Source organism: Sus scrofa, chromosome 13 (genome assembly GCF_000003025.6).
Source record: "Sus scrofa isolate TJ Tabasco breed Duroc chromosome 13, Sscrofa11.1, whole genome shotgun sequence".
Taxonomy (NCBI): domain Eukaryota; kingdom Metazoa; phylum Chordata; class Mammalia; order Artiodactyla; family Suidae; genus Sus; species Sus scrofa.
In genome coordinates, this window is record NC_010455.5 from 45,481,172 (window position 1) to 45,499,149 (window position 17,978).

General features: G+C 45.4%; 1 protein-coding gene across 15 annotated transcripts in view; it reads left to right on the top strand.

Moving 5' to 3' along the window:
* Positions 1-17,978, top strand: part of ATXN7 (ataxin 7) — a 158,467-nt gene that overhangs the window by 124,822 nt on the left and 15,667 nt on the right. For 8 of the 15 annotated variants that reach the window (XR_002337616.1, XR_002337614.1, XR_002337615.1 and 5 more), the window contains 4 exons: positions 2,556-2,821; positions 4,339-4,537; positions 4,880-5,001; positions 9,525-10,500. Coding sequence is in view for 8 of the 15 variants with exons in the window: in XM_021069178.1 (XP_020924837.1) it covers positions 2,556-2,821; positions 4,339-4,537; positions 4,880-5,001; positions 9,525-10,500 (1,563 nt within the window). In the remaining 7 variants the exon portion in view is untranslated. Of the gene's footprint in view, positions 1-2,555; positions 2,822-4,338; positions 4,538-4,879; positions 5,002-9,524; positions 16,908-17,978 lie in introns of those variants that run through there. The other 7 variants (XM_021069174.1, XM_021069175.1, XM_021069180.1 and 4 more) reach the window with 3 other exon arrangements.

Here is a 17,978-nt window from a genome sequence, read left to right on the forward strand (position 1 = left end):
CATCTCTCCTGTCTTAGACTTTGGTCATCTTTGTCTTAGACAAAGAGAATTGTCTGTTCTCTTCACTATCAGGGCACCTGTTACCCAGTCCTGTCACTGTCATCTGTCTGCCATCCTCACTGTCTGTTCCTTACTTCCTCATCTGTCCAATGTCCTGTTCGTTGTCCTCTGTGCCTTCAGTGGAAGTAGATTTTGGCTCCTTTCAGCGGTTGTAGAAACGTCTTCTGTACACATCTGTGGGCACAGGCCTCCTTGTGGTCCTCAAAAGATACAGGCTTGAACAAAATCAAGGCATGGCTCCTACCCTCCTAGGGCTTTACAGTCTGCTGGAAGAGATAGAGATTAAATTGGTAATGACTCAGATGTATAAAAGTTAACACTAATGGGTAACCAAAAAGATAAGAGACCTATGTATAGACAGCCTTCATTAGGACAACTGGGTAAGGAAGGGATCCTTAGCTGAAGAAGACTGGGCTTAAATGCATATGATTTGGGCAGAAGAGGGTGGGAGAGGCTGAGAAGTAGCCTGTGTGAACCAGCACAGAACAAACAGCTCAGAGTCTGAAAGGCATCCAGAGGGTGAGCAGAAGCAGGGCGCCATGGCACTTGGTGCCAGAGAAGCGGGGAGCAGCGGGCACAGGTATTAGTGTGTACAGGGACCTGGGGTCTCCTTAAGAGTTAGTCTTTATCCTCTGCACCTTGGGAAGCCCCCACAGGGTTCTGATGGGGAAAGGGGGCACCGTATTTGTGATTGGAAGCTTCTTCAGAGAACCATGGAAGTCCTGTTCACGCTTTAAACCCAGCTGGGAAGATAGTGATTGGCTCTGCCTGCTTGCCTCCCTGGGTCTTGCTGTGCTAAGCACCAAGGGCCACTTGAAGGTGAGGAGAGGCTTCTGCTTGTCTGATGAGATAGGCAACTGGACCAGTGACATCAGTGACATTGTATATCTGTTCGTTCATTCAACACATAATGGAGGACTTTTTTTTTTTTTTTTTTTTTTTTGCTTTTTAGAGTTGCACCTGTGGCGTATGTAAGTTCCTAGGCTAGGGGTCTAATCAGAGCTACAGCTGCTGGCCAATGCTACAGCCACAGTAATGTCAGATCTGAGCTGCGTCTGCAACCTGCACCACAGCTCACGTCAGTGCCAGACCCTTAACCTACTGAGTGAGTCCAGGGATTGAACCCACATCCTCATGGATACTAGTCAGATTTGTTTCTACTGAGCAACAGTGGGAACTCTGGAGGGCTCTTATTTTTATCTAATTTCTGTTTGAAGCATTTACAGGGTGCCAGGAGCTATACTAGGTGTTGGTATCGCACTGAACAAAACAGAGGTGTTTGTCTTCCTTTAGGTTACTTTTTTGTCGATATATTACATATTAAAGAAAAACACTTAAAAATATGAAAAGAAGCTAAACACATTTTTCTAACTATCTATGCCAGCTTAGATTTGGGGTGTACATGGTTTGCAGTATGCAGGTTGTATTATTGAATTGCAAGAGTGAATGAGAAGCCTCATGCCCCTTAAATCCCTTAAAATGTAGCAAACATGTAAACCTGTAGAGGAATACATTTGTATAATGTGTACATACTCAAAAAGTCTCATTTGTAGTATTGTCATAACATGGTAGAGCGAGTTACTTAGATGAATTCACTCATGTTTGGGAGGTGTGATTTGGGGCCTCTGTGGTTAGTGGCTCTTTGCATGTTGTACAGACTGAGGCCCTAACAGTATGGAATGGTCAGGTTTATCTGACTTTTCTTTTTCCTGAAGAGTAATTTCAAGTTTCTTGAGAATGTTACCTTTTTTTTTTTTTAATTTATGAGATTAGAATTGTGTCAAAATCCAAAAATGCTCTCTGTCCCATTTTCTTAATTTCCATAGTGAGTGTCTGTTGATGTGGATTCACTCTGCTTTGCATCTCTTCTGTTCACAGCCTGTCTTCTTTCAGCCTCATACTCTTTAATTCCCCCAAGTTTTCTTCGACCACAGCAGCCCCTGTCTCCAGGATGTTTGGCATCACTTTCTCTCTCTGTATATATGGCATTGTCACTGCAATAAAGAAACGATTGTGTTTTTTGCTGACAGTTAGTGAAAGAAAACTTTCTGCTATATATTTTATGGAATGTTTCTTTCCTTTTAACATTCAAAACTAAATGGTCCAAAGAGGGGCTTTTCTAGTGAAGGCGGTAAGAATCCTGGTGGGTGAATTGTTCCTATGGCTAAAACATGAGGACCTGTCACCTCTTTGTATCCACTGTTGTCCCTCAGTACACACAGGGTGGCGTGGTTAACAGTTCTTTCTTCTGGTGGAAATGACATCACCAAATTCTTAAATATTGGAGCCTGGAATATGTGCTTCTAGCTGAAGAAAAGAAAAAAAGATCATAGTCTTAGGACTTTTAGCTCATCACATGCTGATCAGCCTTTGATTATACTAATGTTCTAGATTGCATTTTTATTGGCATTGGTGTTTTTGATATGTTACAGAAAAAACTATTAGCAAGTTTCTCCATTTCTGGTTTTGTTTTTGTTGTTGTTTTTTATCTGTAGACACATTCCTTAACCCAGCGGAGGGCTGTCCAGGGTCGAAGAAAACGATTTGATGTGTTATTAGCCGAGCACAAAAACAAAACCAGGGAAAAGGAATCGATCCGCCATCCGGACTCTCAGCAACCAACGCAGCCTCTCAGGGACCCGCATCCCACCCCTCCTAGAACTTCACAGGAGCCACACCAAAACTCTCACGGAGTGATTCCTCCCGAATCAAAGCCTTTCGTAGCTAGTAAACCTAAACCTCACACCCCCAGTCTTCCAAGGTAAGCCACATCCACCAGCTCTCCCCTCCTTCAGAGAACAGATGCACAGGGGGTAGAGCCCCGGCTGTCGTGATGTTGAGGATAGACATCAGGCTCGCTCTGAGCAGAGGAGACATTTGTCTAATTGGGTTTTGCTTTGACCAAAAAAAAAAAAAAAAAAGTGTTGATGAGTAAGTTTCAAGCAGGGCTCTCCATGGCCAAACACAAGCAGCAGAGTAAAGCGAGAATGATTTGCTCCACCCCTGCTCAGCGTTGGGTGACTCCTAACCCTGTTGTGCAGGGCTGAAGCTCAGGTCCTGCCTGCAGGTTAGAGATGGGAGCATTTCTCATGGCTTTGGCAGCACGTTCCCATTCATTTGTCTCGCTTCTTGCAAAATACAGCAGTTGAGATTCTTGCTGGAGACAGGCATTTGGCCTGAATTTTTACAACATCCATTTATCAACATGTTTTTTCATTCATTCATTTGGGACTCTGGCCTAATCATGTATTAGGCATTTTAGCTGCATTGTGAGCAGCGAGTGGATCAGAGTGTTTTACCAAGAACTTAGATGTGTCCCTTGGAGGCATTGATGGTGGGCTGAATATATATGTATGTCTCTGCTTGTATATTTAACCAAGTTCAAGTAAAGGACTTTGTACCCACTCTCTGGAGAGAAGGGAAAGATGAAGGCATAGAGGATGAGGGTATTTAGTTTGGGCTGTCGGCAACAAGGGCTTCTGCTTAGGAATGTGCTAAAACCCTTGGTTGCCATTGCTTATTTAACCTTTTACTCTCACTTGTCTGATCCTTGAAATGGTCCAGTGAGGGCTGGACGTGCCTCCCTCATGGAAACCCGAGTGCGTGCCTGAGCCTGTCCCAACACGAAGGCCTTCGTTTCTGAACAACACGGTGGAGCAGTGATCAGAGGAGGTGGCCAGGCCCAGGCCATCAGTTCCTCAGCAAGTCCTTTGGCCACCCACCTTTTCATTAAAGTTTTTCCATCTGTAAAAAAGAAGGCTCAACTCTAGAAACCCCAGGCCTTTATATATGTTGGGGAACATATACTGCTGTCCTTCAGTAACATGCACTTGATTATTCACATAAAATGCTAAAGCTACCTTGTTCTTTTATCACCTCTTGGCACCCTTAGGTTGTTTTAGAGCACATGACCAGTTATTTCATTTATTGCCTTAGTAGTCTAATTCTAGGTGAAATTTGAAGAAGAACCAAAGAAAGGGTTCTCTTAAATTCCACATGTCTCTCACCTTCTTTGAGGAGAGTAGGAGGAGGACCAGGTGGCTCTGGAAAGGAGTAGTTGTGTTCTTTTGTTTAGACCTGGCAGGCAGCTCCTTTTGACACTGCAGGGATGAGAAAGAGGACTCCCCCGACTCTCAGTCCCGGATCCGCACCTGTTGCCAGTGGTGGAGCCCAGACCTCCCCTGGTGGTTTTGGATACATTGTTGTATCTGAGTTAAGGCAGCTGATTCGCAGATGTGTGATGTGATCTGATCAGTGCTGCACTTTCTGCTCACCAAGGCCTCCAGGCTGCCCTGCTCAGCAAGGTGGGAGTGCCCCCATTGACCCTCCTCCAGTCCATGAGTCTCCACACCCTCCCCTGCCTGCCACTGAGCCAGCTTCTCGGTTATCCAGTGAGGAGGGAGAAGGCGATGACAAAGAAGAGTCTGTTGAAAAACTGGACTGTCATTATTCAGGTCATCATCCTCAGCCAGCATCTGTAAGTTCCACATCCACCCCCGCGCTGACCCTCCCCACGCAGCAGGAACAGGGCACTGCAGGGGGGCGCGCCGGGGACCGCGGCATGCCCTCCCTCCCGTCCGTGCGGGGCACGGTCAAGGTGTGAGGCAGCTCAGAGCAGGGTGCCCTGAGGCGGCATGCACTCTGCCCAGCACGGCTCCTGCTTCTCCCGTTCTCGTCCATGGCATTCAGGGCTAGGCATTGTCATGCTCATGCTTCACAGCCCACGGTACTCAGTCAGCGCTGTCTTGTTCTGGTCACTCCTTCCTGGGCCACTCCATCCAAGTTAGCAAGCCTGAGCCATGTGCTCTTTCTCTTGCAGTTTTGCACATTTGGGAGCCGGCAGATTGGACGAGGCTATTACGTGTTTGACTCCAGGTGGAACCGGCTTCGCTGCGCCCTCAACCTCATGGTGGAGAAGCATCTGAACGCGCAGCTGTGGAAGTGAGTGCCCATCCCACCTCTGGGGCCCGGTAGGGCTCAGTTGGTGGTGATAATTGTCTCTGAAATGAGTAGTAGCCTTTGACCATCCCTGAGGGGAGGTCCTCATCATCCATTCATTCACCCTTGCAGTGAATATGTCCTGAGCTCAGTGCTGGGGTTTCAGGCTAAGGGACTCCCACGTGGATGGAGTTCATGTTCTCCGGCAAGCAGAAACACAAAAGCCAGTCAGCAGAAAATAGAGATCATGGCTTACCATGAGGGATATGACAGAAACACTGATAACAGGCAGCACTGAGACTTTCTATAGGCCAGGTAACTTAACAATTGTTTTAATTTTCACAACTCACAGTGTCAGGTGACCTCGATTATTCCTTTTTCTTTTCTTTTCTTTTTTTTGACAGATAGTGAAACTGAGAAATAAAACCATATAGAAAGTTAGTGATAGAGCTGGGGTTTAGGCTCAACTAAGAGCTGAGATGGGGAAATAACAGGCAGGAGAGATTCATGAGGAGCCTCTCTGAAGAGGCCCTTGACTGAGACAGATGGATGAGAAAGCAGCCATGGGGCTGGTGGGGAGGAGTGGGCCATCCAGACAGAAAGAACCATAGGTGTGAAGGTCTTGTCAGAAGACTTGTTTGAGAAAAAGCAAAAAAGCCAGCCTGGTACCAGAGGAGATCTGAGAGGCCAGCAGTGGCCAGGTGACACTGGAATCAACTAAAGGCCCTGGGGAGCTGCTGAGGGTTTAGGTAAAGGAGCCATTTCCCCTGATTTATAGTTGAAAGTAAGCCGATCACCTTTCGTGGTGTCACACATGCCAGTGTTTACCAAATGTGTTTTGAGTGGAAGAAGATTTCTATGGCCCAGAAGATTTATTAGCTCAGCCTTTCCTGAAGTAAAATATTCTTCCTTACTGCAGGACTTCTCAGAGGCTTTAATGGACGCTGTCTGTTGTAACTCTCAAAGGTTATAATGTATAAAGTGAACTGTCTCCCAAGCTCTTTGGACCTGGGAACCTCTTTTAGGGGAGCATCTTGGGGACTAGTGTTTAGTGGAACCTACTTTGCAAAACGAGCTTTGCTCATGGGGAATTCCAGTGATACATAGTCATCCCAAACCCTCCACTGGGCATTGTTTCCCATTGCCTCCATGGATGGACTCTTCAGGTACATCCATTTGCTTCTCTGCTATAGTTTCCTAATAAAGGTAGAGCAAGCTGTCAGAGACCTCAGGTAATCCAGTTCAAAGAACTGTCTTCATAGTTGTTAACAGGGCTTGCATTTGTTCACTAAGACCAGCCCCACAGCAGTGTTTCTCTGCTTCCTTATTTCTCGTTTCTTCCTGGTTCTTGCTCAATAAGAACCTTTATGAAGGAACAGTGTTCTGACCCAGAGACAGACCCGGGCAGTGGTTTGCTGGGATTCTTGGGGTCGGGGGGAAGGGGGGACCTGGCTTCTCCATATCAGAAAACCTTAAGATGCATGAAACCTCACCTTCTTACCTCAACCTCCCTAGTGGGACTCGGGTTGCTTGTTGAGCTCATTGAACTGTGGGTTTAATGCACTCCTGAGAGTTTAGAAGGGTCCTCACAACTTTTACCTCCATTATATTGGTGAGTGGTTTATGGTCAGCAGTTGGGGTGAAGAGCGTTTCGGTTCGTAGAGGCTTGTGTGGAGAGCTTTTCTTCTTTGTGCTTTGAACTTCTGAAGAAGCGGGATCCTGAGCTTGCCTCCACTCTCTGTTCTGTCGGAGGCTGACTTGCGTTTTCAGTCGCTTGCTTCCAGTGAGGAGGAAACCCCCTGTTAATATGACCTTTGGTTTTCAAAGAGTTAGTTAATTCAGCAGGAGCAGACATGCTGCTCAGAGATGGTGCAGGTAGGAACTTGGAGGGGGGTGCCAGGCCAGATGCTTGAGGAAATGAGTACTTCTGACACAGGAGTGAGGGAGGCTGGCACAGGCAGCTCCTGAGATTTGTGGGCAGTGGCTCAGCTCTTCTCAGCCAGAGGAGAAATGCTCTTCGGATGGCATCTTTGAGGTAAGGAGGCTCTCAAATTGGTCCAGGTTCCATCATCCCAACCTAGCTGAAAGCTTCCCTTCTGGGAAGAGCCCCAGTGCAGGTAGCACTCTTCTCAGGCCCTTACTCTTCAGTTACTTACTGTAGTTTAATTTGGGGACAAGTGGAGGTAGGGTTTGAGCCCTGACAGTGAAGTAAGTCATCTTCAATGTGTGCAGTATCTGATTGACAGTGAAATTAGGCCAGCTCTTCCTCTGGAGCATGGCTGTGACCCAAAGGGCTGTTGACAGGCTCCCATGAGCTCGATCAGCCACTTGCGTGCTATAACTGGGGACCATTATTGCACTTCCCCAAGGAGGAGCTGGGATGGTTTTAAAGGGTTTTTGGTTTGGGTTTATTTTTCTTTTCTTTAAAAAAAAAATTATTATTATTATTATATATATATATTTTTTTTGGTCTTTTTGTCTTTTCTAGGGCCACACCCATGGCATATGGAGGTTCCCAGGCAGAGTTCTAATCTGAGCTGTAGCCTCTGGCCTACACCACAGCCACAGCAACACTGGATCCTTAACCCACTGAGCAAGGCCAGGGATCGAACGCACAACCTCATGGTTCCTAGTCGGATTTGTTAACCACTGAGCCACGACAGGAACTCCTATTTTTCTTTTCTAATTCAATTTTTAGGCTGGTAATAAATTCACTTGGCTGAAGAAAAATGAGTATGAAGAGGTATATAGTGAAAACTTTTAGCTCCCCTAGGCCCCCACTTTTCCTGTTTCCCACCCACTTCTCTAAGACAGAAGCATTTTTATTAGTTGCTTGTATCTCTGAGTTCATTTATGCAAACATAGGTCAGTGTGACTACCTATTCTTTTTTTATGTCTTCTTTATGCAAACAGGAGCATGACATAAAAGAACTTTTATTTTTATTTTTTGACTGTGCCTGTTGCATGCCCAGGTTCTCAGGCCAGGGATCTATCTAGCCTTAGCCATAGCCATGACCACACTGAGCTGCCTGAGACCACCGGGGAGCTCCAAAAGAGCTCTTTTTAAGAGAAACCAGTGATGCTGTCCGGTGAGGTCCACATCTCTCCCCACATGGAAGCCTTTTCCTTTTCCTAGGACTTGGTTCCCGCAGCAAGGCCGTTACGATCTGTCTTCCTAAGCCACCTGGTGGCCATGTGAAGCCACTGCTCTCAGGGAGCACGAACCCTTGTACTACCTTTCCAGCTGGGCTTCTCCCAGGTGCTGGTGCCCACCACTTGCCTGGGGATCTTGTTGAGATACACTCTCTGAGGTCTAGGGTGGGCTCAGGGGCTCAGCAGTTCTAATAAGCATCTCAGGTCCTGTCAGTGCTTATCCTTCATAAGCAGCATGGGGATAGAGACCAGTTTCTCAACCTTGGTTTCACGTTGGGATCTCCTGGAGAGACTTAGAAGTTACTCATGCCTGGACCCCCACCCCCGTGATTCTGGTGTGGTCCATCTGGGTGTGGCCTGAACGCCACAGGTGATTCTGATGTGCAGCCACTTCGGGAAGCAGTGACTGAGGGCCAGAGCTACACTCTGGGGGTTTCAGGGCTGGTGCAAACTCTTGTAGTATTTGTTTCCTTTTATTAATAGCTATATTCTTTCTCAAAAAGCATGTGGAAAGCACTTTGGCAGCAGTCTAAGCCACCTCTGCCAACTGAAGGTGAGGAGCTGGAGCCTCACTGGTTCAGGGTCTGGCTTAGCCAGAGCTGGTCCCTGAGCCAGGAGCAGGGCAGTCTCAGCACAGGCCATTTTCTGTTTTGCCACCCCAGTGTGAATCATGCCATAGGGGTCTTAGAAATTTTGGTATTGTGGCATTTTGAAAATCAAAGCTAAAATAAAAGGAGCCCTCCCCCACCACCACTATTTGACTTTCAATATATACCTTACCCAGACATTATTACCAGAATACACTTTTAGGACACTGTGGTTGAAAATTCCCTGAGATCTGGGGGCTCCATTCCCTTGTACAGTGATTCAGGCCAGTAGCTTGGATCTGGCCATTGTTATTGATTGGCTGTGCCCTTCTTTTTCCCTCATTCATTTATGAGTTCTTTTAGTGTTGGAGTGCCTTCTGTGTTGCAAGCACTGTCCTGGATACTGGGGTTACAGTGGTAAATCAGCTGAGGATTGGACCCTATGCAGACACGCTATATATACAGTGGTCATCAGTCATACATGGAAACTGCCAGGGTCTTCCAAAGTCTAGGAACAGGGAGCAGTGTGGGAACTACAGGTCAGGGCAGATTTCCTAAGGAAGTGATGTGGATGGGTTGAAATGGAAGGATGGGCAGAAGTTGGGTGAGGGGGCTGTGGGTGGAAGATACACAGTGTCTCAGCAGCAGAACCTGCTGCTGCAGCAGTGGGTGAGGCCTACGGGCTTATGGACTGCTCTGAGTGCAGGAAGGTGTTCAGAAACTTCTAAAAGTTTCCAGAAAGGGCTGTGGAGGAGCATTTATCCACTGCCCTCTTTTGTTTTGCAGGAAAATCCCGCCAGTGCCCAGTACCACATCGCCCGTCTCCACACGGGTTCCTCACCGGACAAACTCTGTGCCGACATCCCAGTGTGGGGTCAGCTATTTGGCAGCAGCCACTGTGTCTCCATCCCCTGTTCTGCTCTCTTCCACCTGCATCTCCCCCAGCAGCAAGTCGGTACCAGCTCATGGAACCACACTCAACGCCCAGCCTGCCGCCTCTGGGGCAGTGGACCCGGTGTGCGGCATGCAGTCCAGACAAGTGTCCTCCTCCTCCTCGCCTTCCACTCCCTCTGGCCTGTCTTCCGTGCCCTCCTCCCCCATGTCCAGGAAACCTCAGAAGTTGAAATCCAGCAAGTCTTTAAGGCCCAAGGAGTCTTCTGGTAACAGCACTAATTGTCACAACGCCAGTAGCAGCACCAGCGGCGGCTCAGGAAAGAAACGCAAAAACAGCTCCCCGCTCTTAGTTCATTCGTCCTCCTCCTCGTCCTCCTCCTCCTCTTCTTCTCATTCCATGGAGTCTTTTAGAAAAAACTGCGTGGCACACTCTGGTCCTCCCCTCCCCTTGGCGGTGGCCTCGTCCCACAGTGTGGGCCCCAACTGTGTGGCCAGCAGGGCAAACTTGGTGGGTGCCCGGCATGAGCAGTCGGGGAGGGGTGCCCCGGGTGGCAGCCCCGCCGAGCCCATCAAGAGGATGAGCGTGATGGTGAACAGCAGTGACTCCACGCTCTCCCTCGGCCCCTTCGTGCACCAGGCCGGCGAGCTGCCCGTCAACTCTCATGGCGGCTACTCACACCCACACACTCCCCTGGACAGACTCATAGGAAAGAAAAGAAAGTGCTCGCCTGGCTCGGGTAGCATCAGCAATAGCAGTGGCAAACCCAGCAAGGTCGCCAGGTTGCCAGCCGTGAACAACGTGCACGTGAAGCACTCGGGCCCCAGCCCGGGGCCACCGGGGCTGATGAACAGTTCCCTCCTCCATCAGGTAGGACAGGGCCGGGGAGCCCCGGCGGCAGGCTCGTGGCCTCTCCCTTGAGATCTTTCGCCAGCTTGGAGGTCCACGGGGTTGGGTTGGCAGGTTCGCCTGTGAGAAAGTGTCTGGCTTCATGGTGTCTTTTTAAAAACGAATGAATTGATGACCACTTGTGCTCCCGGATAAGGAGGCCACCCCACGCGGGTGAGTTTTAGCAGACGGGGCTGTGGCACATCCTGCGTGATGACACAATCCCCATTGTGGCCAGGAGCATGGTTCTGAGTGGATGGCATGCATCCTGGACTGTGGGCCGTGCTTCCCAGAGGAGTTCTTGAGTATGTTTTTCTGAAGAAAGCTCAGATCAGACTCATCTAGAAAGGGATAGTTTAAATTTGAAAAAGGTGTTTTAATATTTTTTCCCTTCATAGAATTTCAGATTTTTCCCTATATTTTCTCTTCCCTGTTTTCCAAAGAGGCAGGAAAACAGCATTTATTATGGTCAGTGCTGGAGACTAAAACCTTGAGTTAATAGATTGAGACGAAATGTGAATGTGGCCCTTCTATAGAGCAGGACATTGGGTTTATACCTGATCGTGGTGTTCTCAGGCTGTACCTTGTCTTTTCCGCAACCTCCACCTGCTGCTGTCCCCTCCTGGCCTTCCCTCCTGTACTGTCCCCTCTAGCTTCCTTTCTCTCACCTCCGGCTCCTCTCGTCTTATTATTTCCTTCATCAGGGGATACCTCCCGTCCTCGCTTTCGAGCAGGAATTTTGGCAGCATCACCCCCAGAGCGCTGGTTTAAAATGTGAGGCTCTTTTTTGTTCTGTTTTGTTTTCCTTCCTCATCTTCAGAACTTAAATGCCAGGTTAGAACTTTTTCAGAAAATATCAAGTAGTTTCTTAATGTGATCTGATTTTCTTTACAGTATCTGTATGAATTAATACTTGGTGCCAAAGGTATGGGGAAAATAATTATGCAGGAATTTAAACAACACCACCTTACATTCTTCTTTTTGAGGCACAAATACATAGGGGCTATTTGTGTGTTGTTTAGATCTTTGAACAGGGGTTTCCTGGACAAGTGAAACCTTCTTGGTTTGAAGTTAGTCATTACAGTTTATGATAAGTATAAAAATGCAGTGTAAACACTGTAAGAATCAGTCCACCCCTTCAGAACTCCCTTCTGAGTGTGGTCCCCTGATTGTCATGACTCCCACTGTCTGTGATGCTGAGCACACCCCATCTTCATGCAGACCTGGCTGCAGACCTTACTGCCTGCCAGTAACAAGAGGTGAGGAGAGTCTGGGTGGGTGCAGCAGACGGGAGCAGAGCCTGTGGGAAGTTTGGGGCAGGAGCCCCATCTACACAGAGCAGCTGCTCCCAGGGGCCTGTTACCAATTTCAGATCTGGACTTGCGTGAGAAATTTGACCATTTTCCAAAAGCTCTGTAATTTTTTGTTTTGTTTTAATCTGGTATTTCCTACACATTTGTCAGCAACGTTTGGCTCCTGAGCTCCCAGTTTGCCAACCTTGATTCCCCTGTCTTGGGGGACTATGTCCCACTAGGACACATAGCCTAAGTATGGGTTTTTTTCCTTAAAATTAGCTTCACAGTAAGTTTGTATTAGAGGAAGATTTCCTCTGTGCATCGGAATACTTTTTATTATGCTGCACAAATCCTGTGGGGGACCTTGGCTACAGATCAGAGGATGGGTGAGTCCCCAGAAAAGTATTGCATATTTTTACATCTGTGATTGCTTATCTGCAGAAGGAATCCTGTAGTTTTCTTCAGTTTAGCAAAGGGACCCGTGACTCCAAAATTCTGGTCAGAAGGCTGCTCTTAGAAAAGTAGGGACCTGAGCTTGCTCTTGTCCGTGGAACTGATTTTAAGGCAGAAATAAATGAGCTGGTCAGAGTCCTCTCAACAGGGGACTCAGTGGGACCTGCTGGGGAACCTAAGAGATGGGGCGAGGTGCCAACCTGGCCGCTGAGTCTATGTGTGGGCTCTGCCACCAAGGAACTTAAAAATAGCTCACTGTGGGACAGTGAAGGCCAGCGATCCCTCTCCCAGCTCGGCAGTGCCTCGGGTGTGAGTTTTTACACCTGTGTGTGCTGGCCCATTTGACCTTGTTCACATCTCACTTGACAACCTGGAATACCTTCAAGGAAACACCATCAGTAAATAAAACCAAAAGGCAAACATGTGAGCCTTTTCTCTCAGCTAGAAACCCAGCCTGCATCTCTTCTGGACAATTTTCTAAAAGCCACTCTTTTAGAATGATTGTGCCCGAGGGCACTGAAGGTTTTTGAAACCTAAAGCCAAAATCTAGAGCTGCCCATTCCTGGCATCGGCCAGTGGTGGAGCCGCGAGTGGCCTTGGGCATACCTTGTTTAGCGTCGGGGCTGGGCCGTGTACAGCCACTTACTTACCTTTCGTTGTCTCCTTACCCCCTCTTTTTTGAAAGCCAAAGGCACGTCCCTGACAGCTGAAAATAGCACGGGGAGGAATAATCTGGACACTTTTGACGACAAGTTACACCTCCACTCTGCACTCTGGACTCCACGATGCCTTTGAGTCTGTTTTCCCAACCTCCTGTGGGCCTCGCGGGTAGAAATCGGCCGGGCTGTTGCTTTAACGAGGATGGCCCTGAAGCTATGTCTGTAGCAGTGAGTACTCGTAAAGGACACTGGATCAAGTTCGGCCACCGAATTGCTTTTATCAGTGTTAAAGTGGTCTGGACTGCTTGCTACAATCTTTGAGAAGTTCCGTCTTGTTGCTGAACTTGCAGTATATCACAGAGCCACTCTTGGAGGAGGTTGGCTGGCACAAGAGTGTCTTGGCAAGAGCGTGACTGTAGACTTTTCTTCCTCCCTCTCCCTGCCCCAGTTCTTTTTCACACTGTCGCCTGTGGGTTCCTCTCCAGCAGTCAGACACCTTGACTAGAGATGCCTCCCAGGGGTGAGCAGTGCTGCACCCGAGCAGCCCTCTGGAGGAGGGGGTGTGTGGTTAGGTCTTGTAGCACTGTGCCAGGAGTGGAACACGAATCTTAGTGTAGGGCACCATGACAAAATAGCCTGTGTTTTTGGCCAGCCTTTTGCAAGTAATTTGGGATCAGAAGCCGTCAGAAGTTTCTAACATACAAACTGCTTTAAAGCCATTATTGGTCAGGAGCAAGTAGACACCATTTTAGAGGCTTACTTTCCATGGTACAAAAGCAATTCTGTGTGATTAAAAAGAAAGAAAGAAAGAAAATGCAAACAGCTGATAGTGGAAAGCCAAATTTTGGTGGGGGTGGATAAAAATCACTATGGGGGGAAAATTTTCCAAAATTTCCAAAGAGATGGGATTTTTTTAAACCTTTGTTTTTCATGTTAAACAATACGCCATTAGGTTGGTTGTCCTGCCCAGTCTCCTGTTTTTAAAAATTGCCTTTGTAAAGTGTGACATATTGGCCTGCAGCAGAAACTGTCCTTGACAAAGTCACAGATAGAACGTAAATGTTTCCAAGGCACTCTGTGCTTTACCCTCTGCTTCTTTGGATGCTGTCCTGGGGCTAAGTGTAAATTTCCGCTTGGAACAATCCCCACAGCAGGTGTCTCCACATCCCTTCCTGCCCCTATGTATGTTTCTGTGGATGCCAGTGGGGTGGGAAGCAGGCACCCGGGGAGGGGCATTGGTTAGCGTGCCTTCTTTCTGGGGATTCATGCCTACCATACTCCTGAGAGTTTCTGAGACCCTCCAGGATATTTTTTCGGCATACCCCACTGCAAAAAGAAAGGGCTTGGTAGGTTGAAACATCGTTACTTGAGAATTGGGGGGCATGAGCTGGAACTTTTTAGGAGATAATTCCACCACTACAGCTCTTGAAAGGAGGACCAGGCACTTTTGCTTAGAACCCACAAAGTTGCCGAATGCAGGGTGGATTTCCCGAGGCCTGGTCATTGCCCTGGGCAGGGCCGGGACAGAGCCAGTCAGTGGGTCTGTTTTCCTTATAATTCTTGGGTTACAAACTTCAGTTTCAGGGAATTTTAAGTCAACAACAGGTAGAATGAATAAATACTTGGTTACCTAATAATAATGTGAATTGCTACAGAATTATTATTATGTAAGATAACAAAAACTTTATGCAGATACTTTAGTTATAAATTGATGTAAAATATTGACCTTTTTTTAAAGGAAGGGGAGAACAGTATCTTGTTCACTTATTATGCAATCAATCAGTAAATGTTTTAAAATGATACTGTAAGAGAGTTTGTAAGAAGAGAGCATGGATGGGCCAGTCGGGGTAGTTAGGAAGATCAGTCTGGTTGTTCCATCCCAGAAGAGGGAGAGAAGGAGGTGAGAGGGAATCAGAACGTACTAAGTTGATTCCTTGGTGACATGTGCAATGGAGAATGGTAGAATTTATTTTGAGAGCCAAGGGGACTTGATGGTTATAAATAAAGTTGCTTTTAGTGATGGAGTTTATAGACAGATCATGTTGTTCTGAAAGATGTGAATAGGATCCATGATAGCAAGTTGATTCAGAATAATGTAGATATTTAGATTAGCAAGTCTTGATCATTTGATTTCTTAGACTGAGGTTTTAATTGAATTTCATTATTGTCTCCCGGTAGTACACAAAGCATCGGGATTAGGAAATTAGCCATTTTGGATTCTGCCTGCCACAAACAGACCTATTCTAAACAGTGCTATTAAATTTTAGACTGTTGTTCAAATATTTTATTTTCTCCTACAACTTTTTATTACGATGAACAATTAAGACCATTTAAAACATGGGAGTACAAGTATTTTTTTGAATTAAATTAACTTGCAAAAACCAAATTTGCAGTGGTTGGGTGGTTTCTAGACAGACTTTGGTATCAATTTAAAACCAAGATAATTTTTATATTCTTTCCAACAGAATTTCATGACAACTCCTGCAGTTTTCTTAACCTACAAAAAAAAAAAAAAAAAAAGTGCTGCAAAGATGAACAAAGAATTATACAAAACCTACTTTTGTATCTTTATTTTGGAATTTCTTGTTCTATTATAAATATGGAAGTATCCCTATTTCAGAAGACATATTTTGTTAAAAATGAATTGTACATATTTAAATATGTATTTTTGCACAGGTCTTTTTTTCTGATATCCTGTTTTGGTACAATTGAGATCATCTAGTATTTATTTATTAATTAATAAAAGTAAATACCTTTTTATAATTTGAAGTGGTTCACTGCCAAGCCAATAGTTCTAGAACCTGCCTCCTTCACAGTTTAAGGGATGCCTCTGTTCTGTGAAAGTCTTTTGTCCCTTTCAGTGTCTCGGGAGTGGATTCATACAGATGAAGTGGGCATTGCTTCTCCCTAGTTGCCTGATTTCCCTGGTAGACTACATGTAATAAGTGACACACTGCTTTTCTTTTGTTAGCGTTTTATGTGTGAGAGAGTGTGTGTGTGCGCGCGCGTTTGTGTGTGTCTATGTGTGCGCCCTGAGCACATGTGTGTTAGAATGTGATGTCATTAAAACTAATGGAAAAAAAAACTGAAAGTGCCTGAACCTAGTTTTAAGCTTAGACAGATACTTTAAAAAGACTTGAATGTTCAGTTGAACTTTTGGAGTTTGCTTTTTCCACCTAAATATAATGTTACTAAAATTTTAGGGGAGGAGTTGAAAACCACCAAATACTGGTAATTTTATAAGGTATTTTAAAATTAAGACCTTTTGGTTCACAGGAATTCAGCTGGTAATGAATTGCCCAGCGGCACCAAGGGTTGCAAATTATCTTGTCAGCCAGCACCTTACATCATGTGTCCGTTTTGTTATTCACTCATGAAATGCAGAGCTTGAAATAGAATATTTAAAATATTTTGTATTCCAAAAATATAATACAAAGTACCTCTGAGAACAATGAAAAAAATGTATAATTTGAAAAAATGTAACTTATAAAGGCAGCTGTCTTCCTGCAAGAGTTCTGTTGCCAAGGAATTTCTTATTATCTCATTCTGTCCTGCGGGGGAAAACGTTGGGCTTTAGAAAATGATTGTTAAAAGTTTTATTGTTTAGCAAAAAATAATCGTTTTTACATTTTCAGATCATTTAAATGAGCACTACATACTGTCAGTGTGAATGTAGGGCCTTGAAAGCATTTTACTGTTTTTTTTTGTTTGTTTTTTTTTGTTTTTTTTTTTTGTTTGTTTGTTTTGTTTTTTTTTTTGAGCTTGGTCATGAAAGCAATCTCCTGTGTTAAAATGTGTGAATAGTTTGATCATTTGTACACATAATCAAGAGCATCTCAGCTGGACTTTGTGTTGGCTGCTGTATAGAACATGAACAAATGTCAAGGGATAGAAAATTACTTTGGATATTTAAAAGAGAAGAAATATATAGTCTATTTGTTTTGTAACAAGTTTCTGTAAATAAAATAATTTATACTATTTATAAGAAAAAGTTGTGCTTTGCTTTATGAGAAATTAGTTTGTGGAACAAACATGTTAACGGGCAATAAAACTAGGACTTCTCAATAAATAAGGTTGGCTGCATGAAATATTTGACATGTTTCTGCCTCGTTGTGATACTAAACCCCTTTTGATCTAGTCTGACTTTTCTTCATTTTTGGCACCAGACACCCTTGTGGAAAGCACCTTCCTTCAGTTTCCCTTCCATACAAGCTAAAAAATTCTAAGGGCTTTAGGGTATTTCCGTTCCTGGGCACAAAGCTTTGCTTTGGATCAAGTGATAACTTTCTAAATAGTGAACACTACTGTATTCTTGTAGTAGGTTTGTCAACAAAGGTAAGTTGATAGATTATGTTTGTATTTCCTTATATATAAATTTGAGAGTATGTGGTCATGTTTTGATTAGAGGTAAGTGTTTTCTACCCAGAGCTAGTCTGGTTTCTTTCCTTTTCTATACCTTCCTTACTGGAAATACCAGTGCATTTTGGTATTAGTCAGTGCACAGCATAACAATCTTTTATTTCTAGAAATCTGGCCACTTTTACCATTTGCAAATCATTCTTATAAATTTTGTTGCTTAAGTAATAAAGGAAACAGCGGATTTGTATACTGGAGAAAATGTGTATCCACTCTATGACACAGTCAGGCTGGCATCAGCCACTCCCCGCCCTGCCCCGTGGGCTTCAGTTCCATCCTTAGATCAGCCAGCTATTCAAACTCGTTTTTTTTTTTTTTTTTAAATTAGGGCCCCACCCGCAGCATATGAAAGTTCCCAGGCTAGGGCTTGAATCAGAGCTACAGCTACTGGCCTGTGCCACAGCAACACGGGAACCGAGCTACATCTGCAACCTACACCACAGCTCCCAGCAATGCTGGATCCTTAACCCACTGAGCAGGGCTAGGGATTGAACCTGCATCATCGTGGATACTAGTTGGGTTCGTTACTGCTGAGCCAAATGGATAACTTCTTTCATCTTTGGATGTCTTCTTAAACTTCCCAGGTAAAGATTCAGCCACTCAATCTCTTACCCCTTTTACTTCCATCCCCTTGCAG